Source organism: Aspergillus stella-maris (genome assembly GCF_047715825.1).
Source record: "Aspergillus stella-maris strain CBS 113639 unplaced genomic scaffold BDV14scaffold_21, whole genome shotgun sequence".
Classification (NCBI taxonomy): Eukaryota; Fungi; Ascomycota; class Eurotiomycetes; order Eurotiales; family Aspergillaceae; genus Aspergillus; species Aspergillus stella-maris.
Window position 1 is genome coordinate 80,387 of NW_027396815.1, and position 18,218 is coordinate 98,604.

General features: G+C 50.4%; 7 protein-coding genes across 7 annotated transcripts; all 7 read left to right on the forward strand.

Moving 5' to 3' along the window:
* Positions 1-38: 38 nt before the first annotated feature.
* On the forward strand, positions 39-1,464 carry BDV14DRAFT_199205 (ester cyclase; the record flags this gene model as incomplete). Its single annotated transcript, XM_073773177.1, has 4 exons — positions 39-366; positions 435-859; positions 913-1,082; positions 1,155-1,464. 4 exons carry the CDS (start codon positions 39-41, stop codon positions 1,462-1,464), a joined length of 1,233 nt encoding a protein of 410 aa, XP_073629036.1.
* A 297-nt stretch (positions 1,465-1,761) lies between these two features.
* On the forward strand, positions 1,762-4,061 carry BDV14DRAFT_208344 (terpene cyclase/mutase family protein; the record flags this gene model as incomplete). Its single annotated transcript, XM_073775371.1, has 3 exons — positions 1,762-1,944; positions 2,009-3,721; positions 3,777-4,061. The coding sequence occupies 3 exons, from the start codon at positions 1,762-1,764 to the stop codon at positions 4,059-4,061; spliced, it is 2,181 nt and encodes a 726-aa protein (XP_073629037.1).
* A 738-nt stretch (positions 4,062-4,799) lies between these two features.
* Positions 4,800-6,529, forward strand: BDV14DRAFT_208349 (cytochrome P450; the record flags this gene model as incomplete). Its single annotated transcript, XM_073775372.1, has 3 exons — positions 4,800-4,976; positions 5,030-5,841; positions 5,896-6,529. 3 exons carry the CDS (start codon positions 4,800-4,802, stop codon positions 6,527-6,529), a joined length of 1,623 nt encoding a protein of 540 aa, XP_073629038.1.
* Positions 6,530-9,037: 2,508 nt separating this feature from the next.
* BDV14DRAFT_199208 (uncharacterized protein) lies at positions 9,038-11,026 on the forward strand (the record flags this gene model as incomplete). The annotated part of the gene is made up of 1 exon (XM_073773178.1): positions 9,038-11,026. One exon carries the CDS (start codon positions 9,038-9,040, stop codon positions 11,024-11,026), a length of 1,989 nt encoding a protein of 662 aa, XP_073629039.1.
* Positions 11,027-12,328: 1,302 nt separating this feature from the next.
* On the forward strand, positions 12,329-13,384 carry BDV14DRAFT_199209 (uncharacterized protein; the record flags this gene model as incomplete). The annotated part of the gene is made up of 2 exons (XM_073773179.1): positions 12,329-12,941; positions 13,032-13,384. The coding sequence occupies 2 exons, from the start codon at positions 12,329-12,331 to the stop codon at positions 13,382-13,384; spliced, it is 966 nt and encodes a 321-aa protein (XP_073629040.1).
* A 1,337-nt stretch (positions 13,385-14,721) lies between these two features.
* Positions 14,722-14,961, forward strand: BDV14DRAFT_199210 (uncharacterized protein; the record flags this gene model as incomplete). Its single annotated transcript, XM_073773180.1, has 2 exons — positions 14,722-14,784; positions 14,848-14,961. 2 exons carry the CDS (start codon positions 14,722-14,724, stop codon positions 14,959-14,961), a joined length of 177 nt encoding a protein of 58 aa, XP_073629041.1.
* A 507-nt stretch (positions 14,962-15,468) lies between these two features.
* On the forward strand, positions 15,469-17,051 carry BDV14DRAFT_208350 (FAD-dependent oxidoreductase; the record flags this gene model as incomplete). The annotated part of the gene is made up of 3 exons (XM_073775373.1): positions 15,469-15,805; positions 15,860-16,493; positions 16,545-17,051. The coding sequence occupies exons 1-3, from the start codon at positions 15,495-15,497 to the stop codon at positions 17,049-17,051; spliced, it is 1,452 nt and encodes a 483-aa protein (XP_073629042.1). The 5' UTR covers positions 15,469-15,494.
* Between the last annotated feature and the right edge of the window lie 1,167 nt (positions 17,052-18,218).

Below are 18,218 nucleotides of genomic sequence, written 5' to 3' on the forward strand. Positions count from 1 at the left end.
TCACTGCTCTCAATCTGTCTACCAAGGAACAGCATACAATGGCACAAGCTGATAAGTCCGACATTCCCTTAAACCCCCTACCCACCCTCTCAATCCAAGAATTCGGACCGGGCCTCTCCCTCATCCCACCTCTTTCGCGAAGGGGTCATGGCCCTGGAATGATCCTGCTTGTTCCAGATAGTACTCCCTCACCATATAACATTGACAATGGAATCCCGACGCCTTCTCTAAAATGGGCTGAGGAGGGTTACGCGGTGTTTGAGATCAGGCACGAAGCGCTGCATCGAGAAGATTTGCTAGAGCAAGCACTGGAGGCACTGCGTGAGCATGAAAAGTGTACTTTTGAAGACGGTGTTGGCTTAGTTGGTATGCTTTTTGCCAGACTTATCTATCTGCCTGAAATATATGGGAGCTAACTTTTCGTTCGACGGTAGCGTACGGACCCTTACTATGGCAGCAAGTCCAGTCGTCGCCAGCTCTCAGCCAGTTCAAGGTAGTTGCAATATACGCAGATGCATCGAATCCTCCAGACGCGACACCTATTGGGCTCCCAACGATCCAGCATCTCACCGGGAGTGCGACCGAAAAACTACAGAAGAGCCCCAAGTTGACGCAATACGACTACCGAAAAGTCACCAGCTGCCATTTTGCCATTCCAGGGCTCGGAACCTTTGACTATGCGATGGAGGCCATTACACACTCGCGCAATCTAACATTCTTTAAGAAGCATATGAACGGACCATATTTTGACCTTGAAGCTATCTGGGACGAGCATCAGTATTTTGAGTTCTTTGTAAGGTCGGTCGAGCATACGATGAGTACGATGGTGCAGGAGCCTTATGTTAATCACATCCCCACGGTATGCACATTATACCGTATGTCTGATACATCTGACTTCTAACCGGTAACCAGATGACCGGCGGAATTGGCCGTGAAAACCTCACAAACTTCTACCGCGACCACTTCATCTTCTGCAACCCGCCTGATATCGAGAGCCAGCTTATCAGTCGTACAGTTGGAATTGATCGTGTCGTAGATGAGTGCATTATGACACTGACGCATGATTGTGAGATCGATTACTTGTGAGACCCCACTTATACTTTCCTCCATCGCAGAATCATAATCCACTTATGCTGAGTTGGGACATATGACAGGCTCCCTGGTATCCCACCAACAGGCAGAAAGCTCGAAATCCCATACACAGCAATCGTGAATATCCGCGGTGACCGGCTCTACAACGAGCATATACACTGGGACCAGGCAACCGTGCTGCGACAGCTGGGTTTCCTGCCTGAATACATTCAAATCACTGAACCCCTGCCCGGCGGGAAGGAACCGAGCCCTGGGAAGAGTTTCCAAATCAGAACTCCTGTTCTAGCCGCTGAAATGGCTGCAAAGGTACGTGATAAGAATGCTGTGCCGTCGAATGAGCTTTTGGATGGTCCGGGTGTAAGGGAAGTTTGATTAGTGCCCTTGGAAGAGCAATGGGAGACGGTTACATCGGGATAAAAGACTGAGTAATAAAAGATTAAGCAACCGAAATACAAACCACACAAAAGTCTCTCAGATCTACAGACCCAAACCAAGGCGTAGCAAAGTAGGGCACGAGTAGTGGAGGTCCCTAAACCGCGAAATTAGCGCCGAGCAGCGGGAAGGACTGTGCTCATCTCTACAACGTAGTCCTTGTTCTAGGGTTTGTTTATAGTCCAGGCTTCCAGCAGGAGTATTCAGAGAAACAATTCAAGTCAATTACAAGTCAAGATGGCCATAAAAACAGTCACCGAGGAAGGTACTTCTTCGCCGTTCATCGAAAACATCGACCGCACCCGCTGGCGCATGAAGAACGAGAATGGACGACATACTTGGCACTACCTCGAGGACGACAAGCCTGCAAAGGACTGGCCCCAGACAACGGCGGACAAGTATTACTTAGGGTTGCCTTTGGTACATCTGCCTTCATCCCCTCTCCTGTCCTCATCCTATGGACTCCATCTAACAAGCAACAAAGAACGCACCTACCCTCTCTAAGGCAACAACCCCCCTATCGGCCGTCCACAACGCCTTTACATTCTTTTCAGCCCTCCAACACTCCACCGGCCACTGGGGCTGCGAATACGGCGGCCCGATGTTCCTCCTCCCAGGCATAATAATCACCTGGGTCGCAACAAACACCCCAATCCCAGCGCCCTACCGCACCGAAATCCGGAACTACCTCTTTGCACGCGCAGACCCGGTCACAGGCGGATGGGGCTTACACGTCGAAGGCGAGAGTACAGTCTTTGGAACAACGCTGAACTATACAGCGCTCCGGCTGATTGGTGTAGACGCCGAACACCCAGTCATGGTTAAGGCGAGAGGTTTACTTCATGACCTGGGTGGCGCAACGAACGCGCCGCACTGGGCGAAGTTCTGGCTCGCTGTACTTGGCGTAGCGAATTGGGATATTGTCTCTCCTGTCCCGCCCGAGACATGGCTACTGCCAGATTGGATCCCGCTGGCGCCGTGGCGGTGGTGGGTTCATATGAGGCAGGTGTTTTTGCCGATGTCGTTTGTTTGGTCGCGGCGGTGGAGTATGCCTGAGACAAAAGTAGTAAGGGAATTAAGGAGGGAACTGTTTGTGCAGGAGTGGGAAAGCATCAAATGGGCAAAGTACCGCGATGCCATCGCCGACGTGGACAATTATCATCCCAAGTCGTGGATGCTTGATACTGCGAATTTCATACTTGCTGATATTTGGACACCGTATCTGAGGCCGAGGGGGTTGGTGGAACGGGCTGAAGAGTGGGTTGGGAAGTTGGTCGATATGGAGGATGCGAACAGTGATTACTCGGATTTGGCGAGCGTTAATGGACCGATGAATATGCTTGTTTGCTATATTCGCGATGGGCCGGATGCCTATTCTGTGAGAAGGCATCGAGAGAGACTTGAGGATTTTCTTTGGGTGAATAGCGAGGGTATGCTTGCTAATGGTACAAACGGCGTTATGTGCTGGGATACGGCGTTCGCTATCCAGGCTGCACATGCAGCTGGTCTCGCCGAAGAACCAAGGTGGAAGCCCATGTTGACGAAATCACTTGAATTCCTCGATACCCAGCAAATTCGAGAAGACTGCGAACTACCCGACATGTGCTACCGATCCCGGCGCAAAGGAGGATGGACATTCAGCAACAAGGACCAAGGATACCCCGTCAGCGACTGCGTCTCTGAAGCACTGAAATCAGTCATCCTTTTGCAGAAGATGCCAGGATACCCGCAACTCCTTTCGGATCAACGCATTTTCGACGCCATCGATACCTTGCTGGCGTATCAGAATGTGTCTGGAGGGTGCTCCTCGTACGAACCGACAAGGGGAAGCAAGCACCTAGAGATGTTCAACGCAGCACAGGTCTTCGGCGGTATTATGGTCGAGTACGATTATCCCGAGTGCACGACTGCTGTACTTACAGCGGTGTCTCTCTTCCACAAACACTGGCCGGATTACCGAGCGGATGAGATTAAGACCTTTATTAACCGCGCCCTGAAGTATATCAAGAGCGTTCAACAACCGGACGGAAGCTGGTACGGTAGCTGGGGCGTCTGCTTCACATATGGGACAATGTTTGCGCTGGAAAGCCTAGCATCCGTAGGCGAAACATGGGAGAGCAGCACCGCTGTCCGTCGAGCATGCGACTTTCTTCTCTCCAAGCAACGACCTGACGGCGGATGGTCCGAAAGTTATGAGGTAGGTCAAGGGGTCCAAAGCCCACGCCGGCAATACTAACTATTCATGAAAACAGAGCTGCGAAAAAGCACAATACATCGAACACCCAACCGGCTCCCTCGTAGTCCAAACATCCTTTGCGCTGGTCGGGCTCATGAAAGCCGAGTACCCCGACATCACCCCGATCAAGCGCGGCGTGCAATTGATTATGGCCCGCCAGCAGCCCAACGGCGAGTGGTTTCCCGAGGCTATCGAGGGAATCTTCAACAAGAGCTGCGCGATTACGTATCCGAACTACAAGTTTATTTTTACGACGCTGGCGTTGGGGTTGTTTGCTAGGCGGTTTGGGGATGAGGTTTAGTTTGGTATAATGACGCTGGTATAGGTACACATATTGGAGTTGGAGGACTAGGATGGGTATACTGGTATGAGGGCACGGTAAGACCGCAATATTCCTCACTTTAGCCAATGACTCAGTTCTAATGACACTCCAGATCTGCATCTGAATGTTCGGACCGAGGCAACTATTCCCAGCACGCTAGCGTGGGGCATCTTGTTAGGGCTTGGCAGATGAGTCGCTGTCGCTGACACCGTTGTAGGCCTACCAAAATGATGCAGCCGCTCTTGAACTGGTTTGGATCGCCAGGTAATGTCAGCTGGAAGGCGAAATGCCGAAAGATAATCGATGGTGTCAAAGTGAGGAGATGGAAGGAGACGTTCCGATCTCACACCACCTGTTAAGCAGAAAATGATGAGTCCTTATTGGGTGAGTTGTGGATGACTCGAGGTATAGACTCAAGTGAGGTCGTTGGGAGTCGTATATCGATACGATGAGTTGTTGATTTCTGCAAACATATTGCGGGCTTGTGTTGGGTTTATATATTGCCTGGTCGAGCGTCCATAAGACTTAATGAATTTTATTATTCTTCGACTCCGACGCACTTCCGCCGCTGTTTCCGTCGCGGACTCGGACCACTTTTCAGCTTCATCGTATACTTAATCGGGCAGCACCATCCAAGTGTTGTGGCTATAGAGCTAGACCCTGCAACAGCTCAATGTAAACAGCCGGAAGGAACGAATATGTCCATTAAACATCATCATGATCTTCGATCTGTTTCAAGCGCACCTGACTGAAAGCGGCGTCTCAGACCCCACGGTCTCGATCTCTATCCTGGTGCTGGGGTTCTTGATCTTTAACCTCGTTGTTCTCGTCACCTACCTGACCATAATATACCCATATTTATACAGCCCCTTCCGACACTTGCCACGTCCGAAGGCAAGGTCCGCTCCTACCGCTATACGAAAACGTGATCTAATACTGTAGTATAGGGCGAAATTCCCCTCGTCGGTCAGGCAACAGCCCCCTACACCAAGCCGCTCGGCTCAGCATATCTAAAATGGATGAACACAGTTCCAAACAGTGGCATAATAGCCTACCGGAGCATATTCAATCAAGATCGACTCCTACTCACATCACCAAAGGCAATCGCCGAAGTCCTGGTGCATAATACATATGCGTATACCAAACACCCAGCGGAACGATCTGTCATCGGCCGATTCTTAGGAGACGGACTTACGATATCAGAAGGGGATGCGCATAAGTTGCAACGAAAGCTCTTGACGCCGGTTTATTCGGGGAAGAATGTGAAGGGCTTTTATGGCTTGTTCTGGCAGAAGGCTGTTGAGCTGGTCGACTGCCTAGAGAAACAGCTTTTGGTCCATACAAATGCTAGAGGTGTCGAAGAAATTGGACAATGGGCTACACGGACGGCAATGGATATTATTGGTCTTGCCTCAATAGGGAAGGACTTCGACTGCTTTAATGGCGACGGAACAAACAGTGCCCTGTTCAAAGCCTATCAGGAGATATTTACCTGGGCGCTGGAGAAAGATGTATTTATGGCGATGAACCGCGTTCTGCCGAGGACGCTTGTCTCGTGGTTACCTTGGTGGGTTAATGAGCGGATTGATGTTACGAGCGCGGCTCTGAGGAATGCTTGCGAGGGGCTCGTGATGGAAAAGATGGAACAGTTCAACAGGAGCGGTGGGCAAGGAGATGATCTTTTGAGCATTATGATGAGGGGTGGAGGGTGGGACTTTGAAGGCTTGGTCGAGCAGTTGCTTACTATTATTGCTGCTGGGTATGCTCCCTTCTGTGTATTCTGTTAGCTCATATAAGACTGACAAGAACAAAGTCACGAAACATCCGCCTCGGCATTTACCTGGACAGTCCACCTTCTCACAACCCACAAAGCCGCCCAAGAGCGTCTCCGGTCTGAACTCCGTACCGTCATACCAACCCTACTATCCCGAGACCAACAACCATCTGCAGAAGCCCTCAGTCAAACCCTCGAGCCCCTGCCGTATCTGACAGCCGTCGTAAACGAATCCCTTCGCCTGTCCCCACCCGTGCCTCTAATCCGGCGCGTCTCAAAACACTCAACCACTCTCCTCAACCACCCGATCGCCGCAAATACCCAAGTTCTTATCTCGCCATACGCTATAAACCGCTCTCAAGAACTATGGGGCCCCAATGCCGAGGTCTTCAAACCAGAGCGGTGGCTTGACCCTGACACTGGCAAGGTGAATAATCACGGCGGCGCGGTCAATAACTATGCGAATTTGACATTCTCGCATGGTAGACGGAGTTGCATAGGGCAGGGCTTTGCAAGGGCAGAGTTGCGGACTCTTATTGCGGTTTTTGTCACCAAATTTACATTTGGAATGGCAGATCCATGGGAATCGGTCGTACCCGTGGGTATCGTATCTGTCAGGCCTAGAGGTGGGTTGAGGATCAAGATAGATAAGGTAGAAAACACATACTCCTAATGGAATGTCTGACTTGCAAGCACGCACCATATGAAGATTCTCCGCTAGCCTTTCTAGCAGCTATTATCCTACCTGTCATTCGCACCCTACCTAGCCTTGTTCTCATCAAAAAAAAAAAAAAAAAAAAAAAAAAAATAGGCTCCTTCTACAGGATGCATGTCACATAAAAAAGAGAACTGCGCCAAGGCGCGCCTTTGTTGTATACCTTATATCCAATGAGGAAGGAACGTCTGGGTGGATCGCTCTTTCCTCGAATGAGCCGCTAGCGAATGAAGAAGGAACGACCAGCCAGACGCTCCTTCCTATGTGTTTACTGTTAAAAAAGGAACGAGTTCGGGCATAGTCGTGCCTTCCTTGTATGTTGGGTATCAAAATGGGAAGGAACGAGGGTCGCTGTTTCCTGATATATGAAGGGTATAGAGAGGGAAGGAACGCAGTGGGTCCGTAGTGCCTGCCTATTGTGTTACCTTGGGATTGTTCCTGTCGCCTTAAGTATAGATCGGAGTACTAGTATAATAAGGTTTCTGCAAGCTACTGGGATGTGGTGTGGCTAATTCGATGACGTAGAGCTGGAATACGAAGAAAAATTAAAGGCAATGATGTACTCCAGAACATGCTTGGCCTGCGTGTACTATGCCGATAGAGTGAATGGCTGTCTCACGATCCAATAGCCCCACTACCTTAGGCAGTCAAAATTCAAGGCCAGATTGACAGAGGTAGTAAGTACTGAAATGGGCCGTCGACTTGAAGCTCCTGCAGCCGAGAAATGAACGACGAAAGCCTGGGGGTACGATCGCATATTGAAACAATCGCGGAGGTTAGACCCTGCTTAGATCGTGTCTGATATGTGAACACCTGGCCAGAGCGTTGCTGCCTTGGTTTAACTCACTATATCGTCTTCCCCATGGCCAATCAGCTCACAAGTACCCCTAACAGAGACACGGACACCGCAGGGCCACAAGAATTAGCAATGTTGGTGTTTCAAGTATATCGCGTGTTTGATCACCATCATGCAGGTGATGGCAGGCAGCCGATATGCCGAGCGAAGATGAAACACGGCTGCTTGCGAGCTGACTCGCGGTCGACTATGAACCTATCACCCTGCGGCTCTTGTTTAATGTTGGACTATTGTTTCATCGTAAAGGGTTCCTTCCTACCTGAGTATGTCGTGAAGGAGTCTGTATGCAGGTGCCTGAGACATTGAAACACAGTAGATTGGAAGCAAACTTGCAAGACATTGCACTCGCCAGTGGAATGTATCGGATAAGGTGAGTCAGTTGGATGTGGTAACCTGCAGTTGCCTTGGAAGCCTCGCGACTCGATGACAGAGTGTCTTGTCGCCATGATAGGTGGCATGTCTCACAAGTCTGTTGGAAGATATGTGACGTTGGACAGGATAGTACAATGAGGCCCCAAAGCCAAGCATTCTGTGGTGGGCCGATCCGCGGGATGGGCCGTACCTCTGCGGTGGGCGCCGGTCTAGATCATGACGTTGGGGCTGAACTATGACAATACACTATACAATAATCTATTAATATCTTCAACAGTGATAGTGTTACTCGAAGCAGAAATTGTACGACCGGTTTGCCAGGTTTCTGAACGGGAGAATACACAGAGTATAAGCGCAAGGGCGGAAAGCGGGGGCTGATGTGATGGCTATGCTTGACCCTGGTTTAAGCCAGTGGCGATGCATAATCTCTGGGGCACTGTTGGCATGTCACTATTTTCGTAGGGCTAAACTGCACTGCCTGCGTTAGCGTTCTGGTGAGGACGGCAAGCTTAGCGCGGGCGCGGGAATATTACTCGTAGCCCTAGGCGCTTCTGCAAGGGGATTATACAGAGTCTACACTATCTTCACTGCGCCCAACATTATGGCCTTGTGCAATAACCGCGATAAGAAAGAGGTATGTATCTTATGCAGGACCATCCCGTGCCATCACAGGATCGACCGGGGTGATCGGCCAGTCACCCAAGGCTACGAGACCAACACAGCCTTCCTGTTGGTAAGTATGCGGATACTTTCATGTACAACACACAGGACCGTTGATCATTGGCGGAGTTGCAATCAAAAATATTAAATCATGGTGTGTGGGCAATCTCTTTGGTTGCAAGAGAAAAATGTCCTTCATGATAAATGCGCCTTGAGAATCAAAAACTAGCCTTTTTTTTCCACGGGGAGTATATCAGTTTGCTTTTTTTCCATTCTCTAGTGCATGTTGAGAGCCAATTTCTTATACAATGATTGTAACCTGTCGATGTCCTTGCAAGCCAGGAGCATCTCATTCATCATCTTGCATCATTGCCGACTTGAGTCCTCAAAAGCCCGTCGACCACGAAAAGCACATCGCCAAACCATCACGTTGGAGTGAAAATACCGACGGAAGCTCTATATATACTCTGCGCAGCTCTCCCACCGAAGCCAGCTCACCATCAGCAAGACTCACTCTAGTGGAACAAGAAATGCGGTGGGAAGTTGCGTCCGGCCTCGGCATATCAGGTATTGACAGCATGTCACCTTCTGAAAAGGCTCGCGCTCCGGCGCTTGTTCCAAAACCTCTTCGCGTGCGCAACTGCAGTCAGACACACTTGCAAGTGCCAGAACCGCAGCCGCCTAGCTACTCCCAACTGGTGGACAAGCCGCTACCCCCGTACCCAACTGGGATAGTGACGCCTGTCGAGGATACTTCGAGACCACGAACAGCCTCTCAGAACGGCCCTTCCAACCAGTCTCGGTTGCGCTGTACACTCCCTACAAAGCCGTCAGCTTGCGATCTGGCGCTCCTGGACCGACTCCTGGCAAAGACTGGGCAACTTTACCCACCTCCACCAAAGGCTGAGGATAGACCTCCCAAGCAACTCCCGCAGATCCCGAGAATCGAGACGAACTTTGACCGCATCTCTGAACAAGATCGCTCCGCTACCGTGCCGTTGCTTGACAAGGGATATGGAAAGCTCAAAGGTAGCCGAACGTGGTTCTCGGAAAATATAACAGACGGAAAGGACTCCAGTCTGAAACCAGATCCGCCTGCCCCGGGACGTGTCAGACGATATTCCAACAGCATTGTCCAGACATTTCAGAAGATCTGGCCATCTGCGCTATCGCCTCGGTCTCCTCCACGCCCCAGGTCTAGGCGTACCTTCCATGCGTCCCCTCGCTCAGCTGCTCCATCCCCTGTGAATACTTCTCCCTCGTCAGCTTCCTCGGTTGGTAAGCGACCACCTCCCAGTCCGACGACTCGGATGAAGCGGGTATTGTCCGCCTTGATGGAGGAAAGGCTCTCTGTTGATCTGACAGCCTTGACCAAGTCAGATGAGATTGATCAACTTCTGCAGCGCACTCGTCGGTTGCTGATTGATGGCCTCCCACCACTAGCGGACTCAGGAAAGGTCTCAAAGGAAGATCTCCCTGCCGGTGATGAAAATCCTGAGAAGCAAGTTTCTGAATTATCAAACCTTCGCAGAAAGACCATGCATGAGCTAGATGGCAGGCCCACGAGTCGCTTTCGTCCTCCGATTAGAAAACCGAAAGTCCCCATCCTAGAGCAAGTGATGCACTTTGTCGAGGACCTTTCGGATCTGTTCTCGCTGGCCCTCGTCAATCGGGAAACATTAACAGCTTTCAAACTGAACGAACTGGGGTTTATCAAAAGCACCCTCCGGAGAGGGTCTCCCCCAGCTTGGGAGCTCCGGGAAATTACTGAGGTGCCGTATAATCCACAAAGCCCAGCAGGATGTCAGGCCCTCGCAGCTAGTCTGTACATTCGGCACTATACCCGCGATGTCTGCCACCTGGCCGCCATTAAGTTCCTACTCGAGAACCACTGCCAGCCACTTCTCAGTCAGCCGGTGCTTGACGGCCTCCGAAATCCCCACAGTCCAGAGGCCGGGGAGGTGGACGCTGCGATATGGCGAGTTTTTACCTTCTGTCACCTTTTCGGCAACAGAAAAGAGCGAGAAGGGGATATTCACGGCCAGCGGCTGTGGCTTCTGGGCGAGGGATTATCGGTAGAAGCCGACCTTCCCCCTGTCTGTCGCACCATGCCGGAACCCGCCGATTTCAACACTGTCCTCTTTAATCCGCCCAGCGGCTTCGCTCAGGGAAACGTAAATGGTCTGTCAAGAAGGCAGTTATTGAACATGGTGGATATCTGGATCGCAATGGGCACACTCCTCGACTTCCTCAGGCAGGAGACCGAGCGTGCGCGTCGGTACGGTCTTTTTGATGAAGCATACCCACCCATACGAACTCCTAAGCAGGAAGTCAAGGCACTGAGTAAGTTCCTCGTCTTCGATATTTCCTATTGCCACCTTACTAAGTCAATGCTTCCCCAGGATCCTGGCTCGACTTCATTCCAACTCTCGGCCCAGCTGCAGTTCTGGAACTTGCTCCCCTGGGCCCAAGGTCAGATCCAGACGTCGCCTTCGCGCGGGCTAGCTCAAACGGATGGACGAATTGGTCTCCTCCGAGCGCGGCCAGCCCACGTTCTAATTTTCTAATCAGGGCTGTGCGCAGCGTGCTTCGGGATATGCCTCATGGCGGATACAGGAAAAGTGAGAAGTCGTCCGTCGCTGGATCGATGGGTAGACAGGCTCACATTTGAACGCATAATGTTTATTGTTTATTTTTATGATCCTTATCCCCTACGTTCTCATGTCGTTATGTCGTTCCTTATACCATATTTCCTTAGTATATACGATACTCTCATTTTGTTTCCGTTTCTATCATTTCTGTTTCGTGTTCGGAAATACTTACTGGATTTAATAAAGGTCGCTGATTCCGGGACTATCTGTAATCTATTGCACTTGTGGATTGCATCAATCCTTCCTGCATTTTCGCCTTTGACCAATCTCTCGGGTTGAGCTAGCCGGTACCCCTGTGGTAGCCCTCAGTATACAGTCGATAAGAGTTGACTATTGTTTCAATCCCACCACTTCAACTACAAAGAGGCGCTGAAAGTAGAACACGTGTTTTATCCAAATAGTCCAGTCAGGGCCGAGAAATTCACAGTACGAGTAAGGACAGATGCCCGACCATAGGGACGAAAATCGGGACACAGAAGCCGGCACGCCGTCCGGATGAACAATAGCCCCCAGGCATCTACCCTTTTCAGCCAGCAATGTGAGTCCGGGTAGGCTCAGATTGGTGCTATTGTTAGGGCTTCGCAGTCGTGGAAGATCCGGCAACGCCGTGCAAGTTGGCCCCCGCGTTGACTACCAACCTGCATGTCGCCCGGTCAAATTGTGCCCTCATGATGCAGAGGGATAACACTTTATCACTACTCCCTTCCAGACCCTTGAAACAAGGATCATCATCGTGCATGGTAGGGCCACGCTAAGCACTAGGTAGGCACTTTAGGTCAGGGGCGCAGGCCGCACAGTTACGGATTTTTCTAAGTCGCGGCCAATCATGGGCATGCGCTTTTGTTGGGTTGCTGAAAATAAGTTGGCTGGGCTTAGTTCAATTTACTTTTCTTTGTTGCAACCCTGTCGTCAGGATTGGACCGTGCATTTTCAAAACTAGGTATCTATAGTGTCCGGTGAATGCCTAGGATTGTTTCTCGACGCCTAAGAAGGGTATTATGCATAGCCCCAATGTAGTGTCCGGGCGGATTGTACCGCCAGTATTTTGTTGTCATGGTACCTGCCTTTGTTTAATGAGGATGATGCTAGGTAGCCTGGCCCGTACCTATATCATCTCGTTCCTTCTCCCGCTCTTTTAACATCTTCGACAATTGTACATGTACCAGAGGGCTCTCCAATTCCTCTTCTACCACAGATTCACCTAGCGTGTCTTTCAACATGACGCCCTTGCTCACGATAGTCTCCTTCATTCTCACCTCCCTCCCCCTATGGATATGCCAATGCTCGGCAGAGGTAATCGGCCCCGACGTCTCAACCATCTTCAATAGCGACTCCCTCGAACATTGCCTACTTAATACAACAGGGCTTCTTTCAACGTCATCTGCCGTATTGCAGTCTGACGTTTTCCCAGACAAACAATCATCGCCTTTGACATGGACGCAAGCCATCCGCGTCACGCCAGACTCCATCTCGAGCCAGGAAAACGATGTCATGGTGCACCGCGAATTCTACTTTGGATACGCGCCGACAGGCACCTCTGAAGACTCCACCGATACGCCCATTCGAGCATGCAGTCTAATCTTCTACGACGCGTCAGCTCTCTATGGGACTTCGGACTTGCCAGACTCAGTTATCGACTGGAGTAGAGAGTTACCCGGAGAGTGTGTCGCGAATCTCACAACGCACCTGGATGATGCGGCGAGGGGAGCAAGTATCGAGACCGACGACGATCTCAGCACATTTTGCCGCAATCAGGGCGCCGACCTGTTAGACTACTACGTTGATGCCTGCGAGGGAAGACAATACAGTGTGCGGTTTGCTGAAGTCAAAGGTACGACAGTCCCCTATCTCAGACTCAATTTCCTACCTGGGAGCCGACATCTCTTGAACTCAGTATATGGCTAACCCAAGCGATTCATAGCATTCACCACGACCCCCTCGCAAACCGGAAACTGCACCCTCCCCAACGAAGACAACTATAACTTCCGCCAAATGGCTTCTTTTGAATTATCGACCGACAACGGGACTACGTCTACCAAACAGCTTGTTCAGGGCTCTACGCCTATTATCACAATAATATTTCCGCCTTCGGGGTCTAACGAGACGGATCCGGAAACGCACTATGTGGCGCTTCGCGTGGAGGAGAATTTGTTGCCGCTTGTTGGTGGTGATGAAAATGGCGGGTCGAGGGCTAGTAAAGTTACTCCTGGTTATTTCGTTATGTTTAGTTGGGTTGTTGGGGTTTTGGTTGCGGTTTGGGAATATGCTTGTTAGGGGCTTCGGTTCTGCTCCTGGTAGAGTTGAGTCACGTCGTCATGTGTTGAAGATGCCTCCATTTTGCTCCACGACTCTTGTATATTTCGTTTTCTTCATGCCTAGTAGTGGTGGTTCAACCGTCGCAACATTTCCCATATCTGGCCTTATCCGGGTGCCACCATTCCAGTTCCAACTTTACCTGCCAGGTGGCTTCAAAAGCCAACTCGAGATACATAAAATATTTTGGATATAGTGCCCTGTCAGCAATAAGTCTTCACATCGATGTACACTGTTGTGCTTTTAACACACATCATTGGTTCGCCAAACCTGCCTAGCGCAGCGTTATGCGGTCGCGGTCAAATAAGTAAGGCTTTCATACCAGCATACCATACCATTCGTGCGTCCCAGGACCGAGAAAGATCCCTGCATAATTTTTAGTTGTTGGTGTTTCATATTGACCAACTTCCTAACACTGAAACAGGCAGAATCACTCTGGCCCTACCAGGAGATGTGGTGTGCCTGATCTAATGCAGGAACATCACATCCGCTCTACATGAGACACGAATACCTATGGAGATGGTATCCTATCTTCATTCCCTGAGCGGCATGTACTAACGACAAGCGTATAGGTAGGTATTAGGTTGCCATGGAATTGACAATGATAGAAACTGGCGGTATTTGCGGGGTGCTCACTCCTAACAAGCTTCAGGCAGAGGGATGAATCTAGGAGTAATTGTCACAGTGTACAACCAGATACATGATTCCTGCCTGATTCCTGCCTGATAAGGATATATGTATGTAACCACCTGGCTGACTGATACCTCCTCGACTCCAACATCAATCCTATTCCTGATCTCTGAGCGACGTCTTGTTATACTAAGCGCCTGTCTGATAGTCTGATCCTCCATCGTGCCCGTGTATCTACTTTGTTATCCTGTTCTAATTACGTTCCAGAGCCCGCACCTTGACAAGTGAGAAGGGAAATTCAAGCTACTACTTTAATTCCTCCAAACTTAAGATAATCAGAGAGGGCTTTCGCTACTTTCATCCGATATTTTTTTAACTATAATTTAGATACCTTTATCTTCACTTTATCTATATTTTCCTCCTATTACTTAGTGACAAAATGGCCCTAACGTAAGAAGCTTGAACTCCACAAGTTAGCAAAAGTGCGTGGATTCACAGAAGAATACCAAGGACCGTATGAAGAAAGAGAATGTCGTCAGCCGCAAGAAAGGGTCTCCGGCTACTGATGAGAGGTAGTTAGCTTTACATATCATGTCTCCATAGTTCAGATAAGTACTCACTACCAAGACACAGGTCAGCCATTCGCAGTTTGCTCGCGACTCAAGACAATGCCTCTCAAAATCATCATTGTCGGCGCGGCATTAGCAGGTCTTGGTGCAGCCATTGCATTGGTTTGCCAGGGCCGCAATGTCGTGGTAGGTACAGGTACCTTATTGTTGCTCTAACCTTCTCAGCTAGTCCTACAGCCACAGCATCCAGCTAATTCACCCTCCACATCCTCCCACGAGCAATCTACCTTCCTCAACGGGATCGGCGCCGCCATCCACGTCCCGCCGAACGCCATTTGAGTGCTGAAGGCTTGGGGAATCGACCTCCACGATATGGACCCGCCTACTGCAACCATCTGACCGTCCATGAACCCCAGGTTGAGAATGACTGGGTGGCGGTGGTATGTGGAATACGCCCGGCCCCCTTCCTTATTAGTGATGCAGTTGCGGTTGCGGTTCACGAATGACCCGGTACAGCCGACGAGTGGCGGCTCCTGCATAGAATATGTTCCTTGTGCTATATTTCCCCAGCGTCTGAAAACAACATGAATCATGAAATGGCACGATTCTGGAAGATGGAACTGGTGGAAACGCCGGCTCTCGTTAGTCCCCCTTAGGCCCGCGCCAACCCTTCCCCTTCCAGTAACCGTCGGCTCTTGACCCTCACCACCAGCCGTTCGTGGGCCGCTTCAACTCTTCGAGAATCCCCTCGCGCCACCTGGTCACCTGGGCCGCGTCCTGTCCGTGACTTAAATAGTCGCCACGGCCGTTGCGCGGCTCATCTTCGCTCCCTCACCCTCATCCATCGCAAACCCCCACCCACCAACACAACAATGTCCGAATCTGACACCACAAAATCACAACCCTTCAAAGTCCTCATCGCAGGCGGCAGCATCGCAGGCCTCGGCCTCGCGCTGGCCCTCGAGCGCGCCGGAATCGACTACGAGCTATTCGAGAAAGGTCAGTTCGCGACACAGCTGGGCGCGTCAATTGGGTTCTTCCCGCACTGTCTGCGCATCTTGGATCAGCTGGGTGTGTGGAGTGATATTGAGAGAGTCATCACGCCGATTATTTATCGCAACCATTATAGTGAGACCGGAAGGTGTTTTGAGGAGTCTGTTGCTCAGGTGGAGTTGTGGGAGCGGTAGGCCACCTTTATAGATTTTGAGGAGATTGTTGATACGAGCAATGACGCTAGCCTTGGTCGGCCGGTCATGTTCATGGAGCGCTGCAAAGTCCTCAAGATCCTGTACAACCACGTTGCCGATAAAGCCAAGCTCCACGAGAACAACGGGATTCTGGATTACGAGGAGACGGAAAAGGGTGTTACCGTCACAACGCAAAACGGTGCGACACATCATGGATCAATACTAGTTGGCGCAGATGGAGTCCACAGCTGCGTGCGCGAGATAATGGCGCAGAAGACTGGTGACGCCAAATTGGCCAAGCAGCTTGTCGAGGGTTTCACAAGCCAGTTCAACTGCGTCTTTGGTGTCTCGAACAACAATGCATTTCTCCCCGATGGGACAGTGCATAATACGTACAACCACGGATACTCGGGTATTGTTGCGGCTGGTGTGCCAGGTCTGGCGTTCTGGTTCTTCTTCATCAAGGCTACCAAGAAGACGCGCATGCCAAATTGCCCTCGGTTTACTGACGAAGATGCTGAAGCTATCATGCGCGAGTATGGGAGTGCGCAGGCTGGACCTGGCTACACCTTCCATGACCTCTGGGAGGCCCGCGTAAAGGCGAGCATGGCCGCGCTGGAGGAAGGTGTCCTCGAGAAATGGAGCCACGGGCGAGCAGTCCTGATCGGTGATGCCGTCCACAAGGTTAGAAGCTGACCCTCTCTTAATAACCGGAAAGCTAATCCCCAATAACAGGCCACCATAAACGCCGGCATGGGCGGAAACATCGTCTACGAAGGCATCGCCCACCTAACAAACATCCTGATTTCGCTCCTAAAATCCAACCCGACCCCCACAACCGCTAACCTAACCGCTGCCTTTGACCAATATCACACCCTGCACAGCCCACGCGCAAACCTTGTCGTCACCCTCTCCGGCAAGATCACGCGCTCGGAGGCGCAGGATAACTGGTTCTACAAGTTTTTTGCACAGCATATTAACCCGCTTGTCAGTGACCACACCAAAGCGAACTTATTCGTGTTGTATGCCAACGGTGCTCCATGGCTAGAGTACCTGCCGCTGCCGGCGGTTGATGCGAGACTGCTAACAAACAAGGTGGCAGAATTGGAGGAGGCGGGGAAGAGATCAGTGCTGGGAGCCCTGGTTAGGTTTACAGCGGTCGCAGTGGCAGGCGCTGTTGTTTGGCATCGATATGGGCCGGGTATCCAGAATCTCGCGGGGAATATTAGAGTGCCTTCGTAGTAGGTAATCTAAGAGTGAATTGGTTATTATAAATATTATAATGCCCGTGTAATGTTTATTGATGCCTACCCCGCGAAAAGCTTGTAAGACTCAAGATCATGCCTGAAATTGATGCTACTCATAGACACCACCTTTCCGTGCCCTGAGCATCCAGTGGAACTTTTTCTGTGCACGAACGATACGAATCCCAGCTTCAAGCCCCAACATTCTCAATCTGGCCAGCATGAATGTCACCACCAGGAACCTTGGTCTCTGAATACGGTTCCTTTTCTGACTGCGGTCCCAAGACAGGGTGGACGAACAATGAGCGAGTGGCTCACCCTGTCTATTACACACTCACCCAACTCACCCGTATCACACCCAAGTCGCGCAATCATAAAGCGGTCTCACCCTAAACTCACTTAGGGCGGCACCCACCCAACTTCTGGCCGCGCTTAAGCCACTATTATCAGCGTGGCCAGAAGTAAAACGAGCCCTGAGTGCGTTGCTGCTTTTAGGGGTGATAAACACTAAGACTTAGGTGAGTGCGGGTGAGATGGGTGATAGCAAAGTGAGAATATCACCCACCTGGGTGATGAAAGGTGAGGAAAGGTGAGAAGGGTGAGAAGGGTAAGAAGTGAATTTGAGCTACCGCTTTAATTCCTCCAAGCTTAAGATAGATAGCAAGGACTCTTATTATCATTATCATACTGACTTCAGTTTTGCAGTATCAATTCCCCTAACAGGACTCTTTCTCCTTGGGTAGGTCGTGCCAAATGACCAAGGAATCAGTCCAGCCTCAAAAAAATAACTTTGTTATCCATCCATATTCATGATATATTTTTCGTGGCTAATTTTAACTTGTGAACCAGACATTCGTTTGTGTCTATTAACCGTACGCTTGTTCTATCACGGGGTTTCACACTTAGCATTCAGGTCCACCAGTCATACCGACAATATAAGCTAAGCCATATGCGCATCGTCCGCTATCTAATTAGCAACTCTGGAGTTTCTGGCTAATATATACAGTTATGCCATCCATCTGAGCTTTCACTAGGAGCTCCTGGACCCTCAACCATCCTTCTGTCGTTCCTTATTGCAAATCTTATTTTTCGCTTTTATAATCGGGCTCCTAATGGCCCATAGAAGAAGGGTCAACTCTAGGTAAACCAACAAGAAGGTCTTACT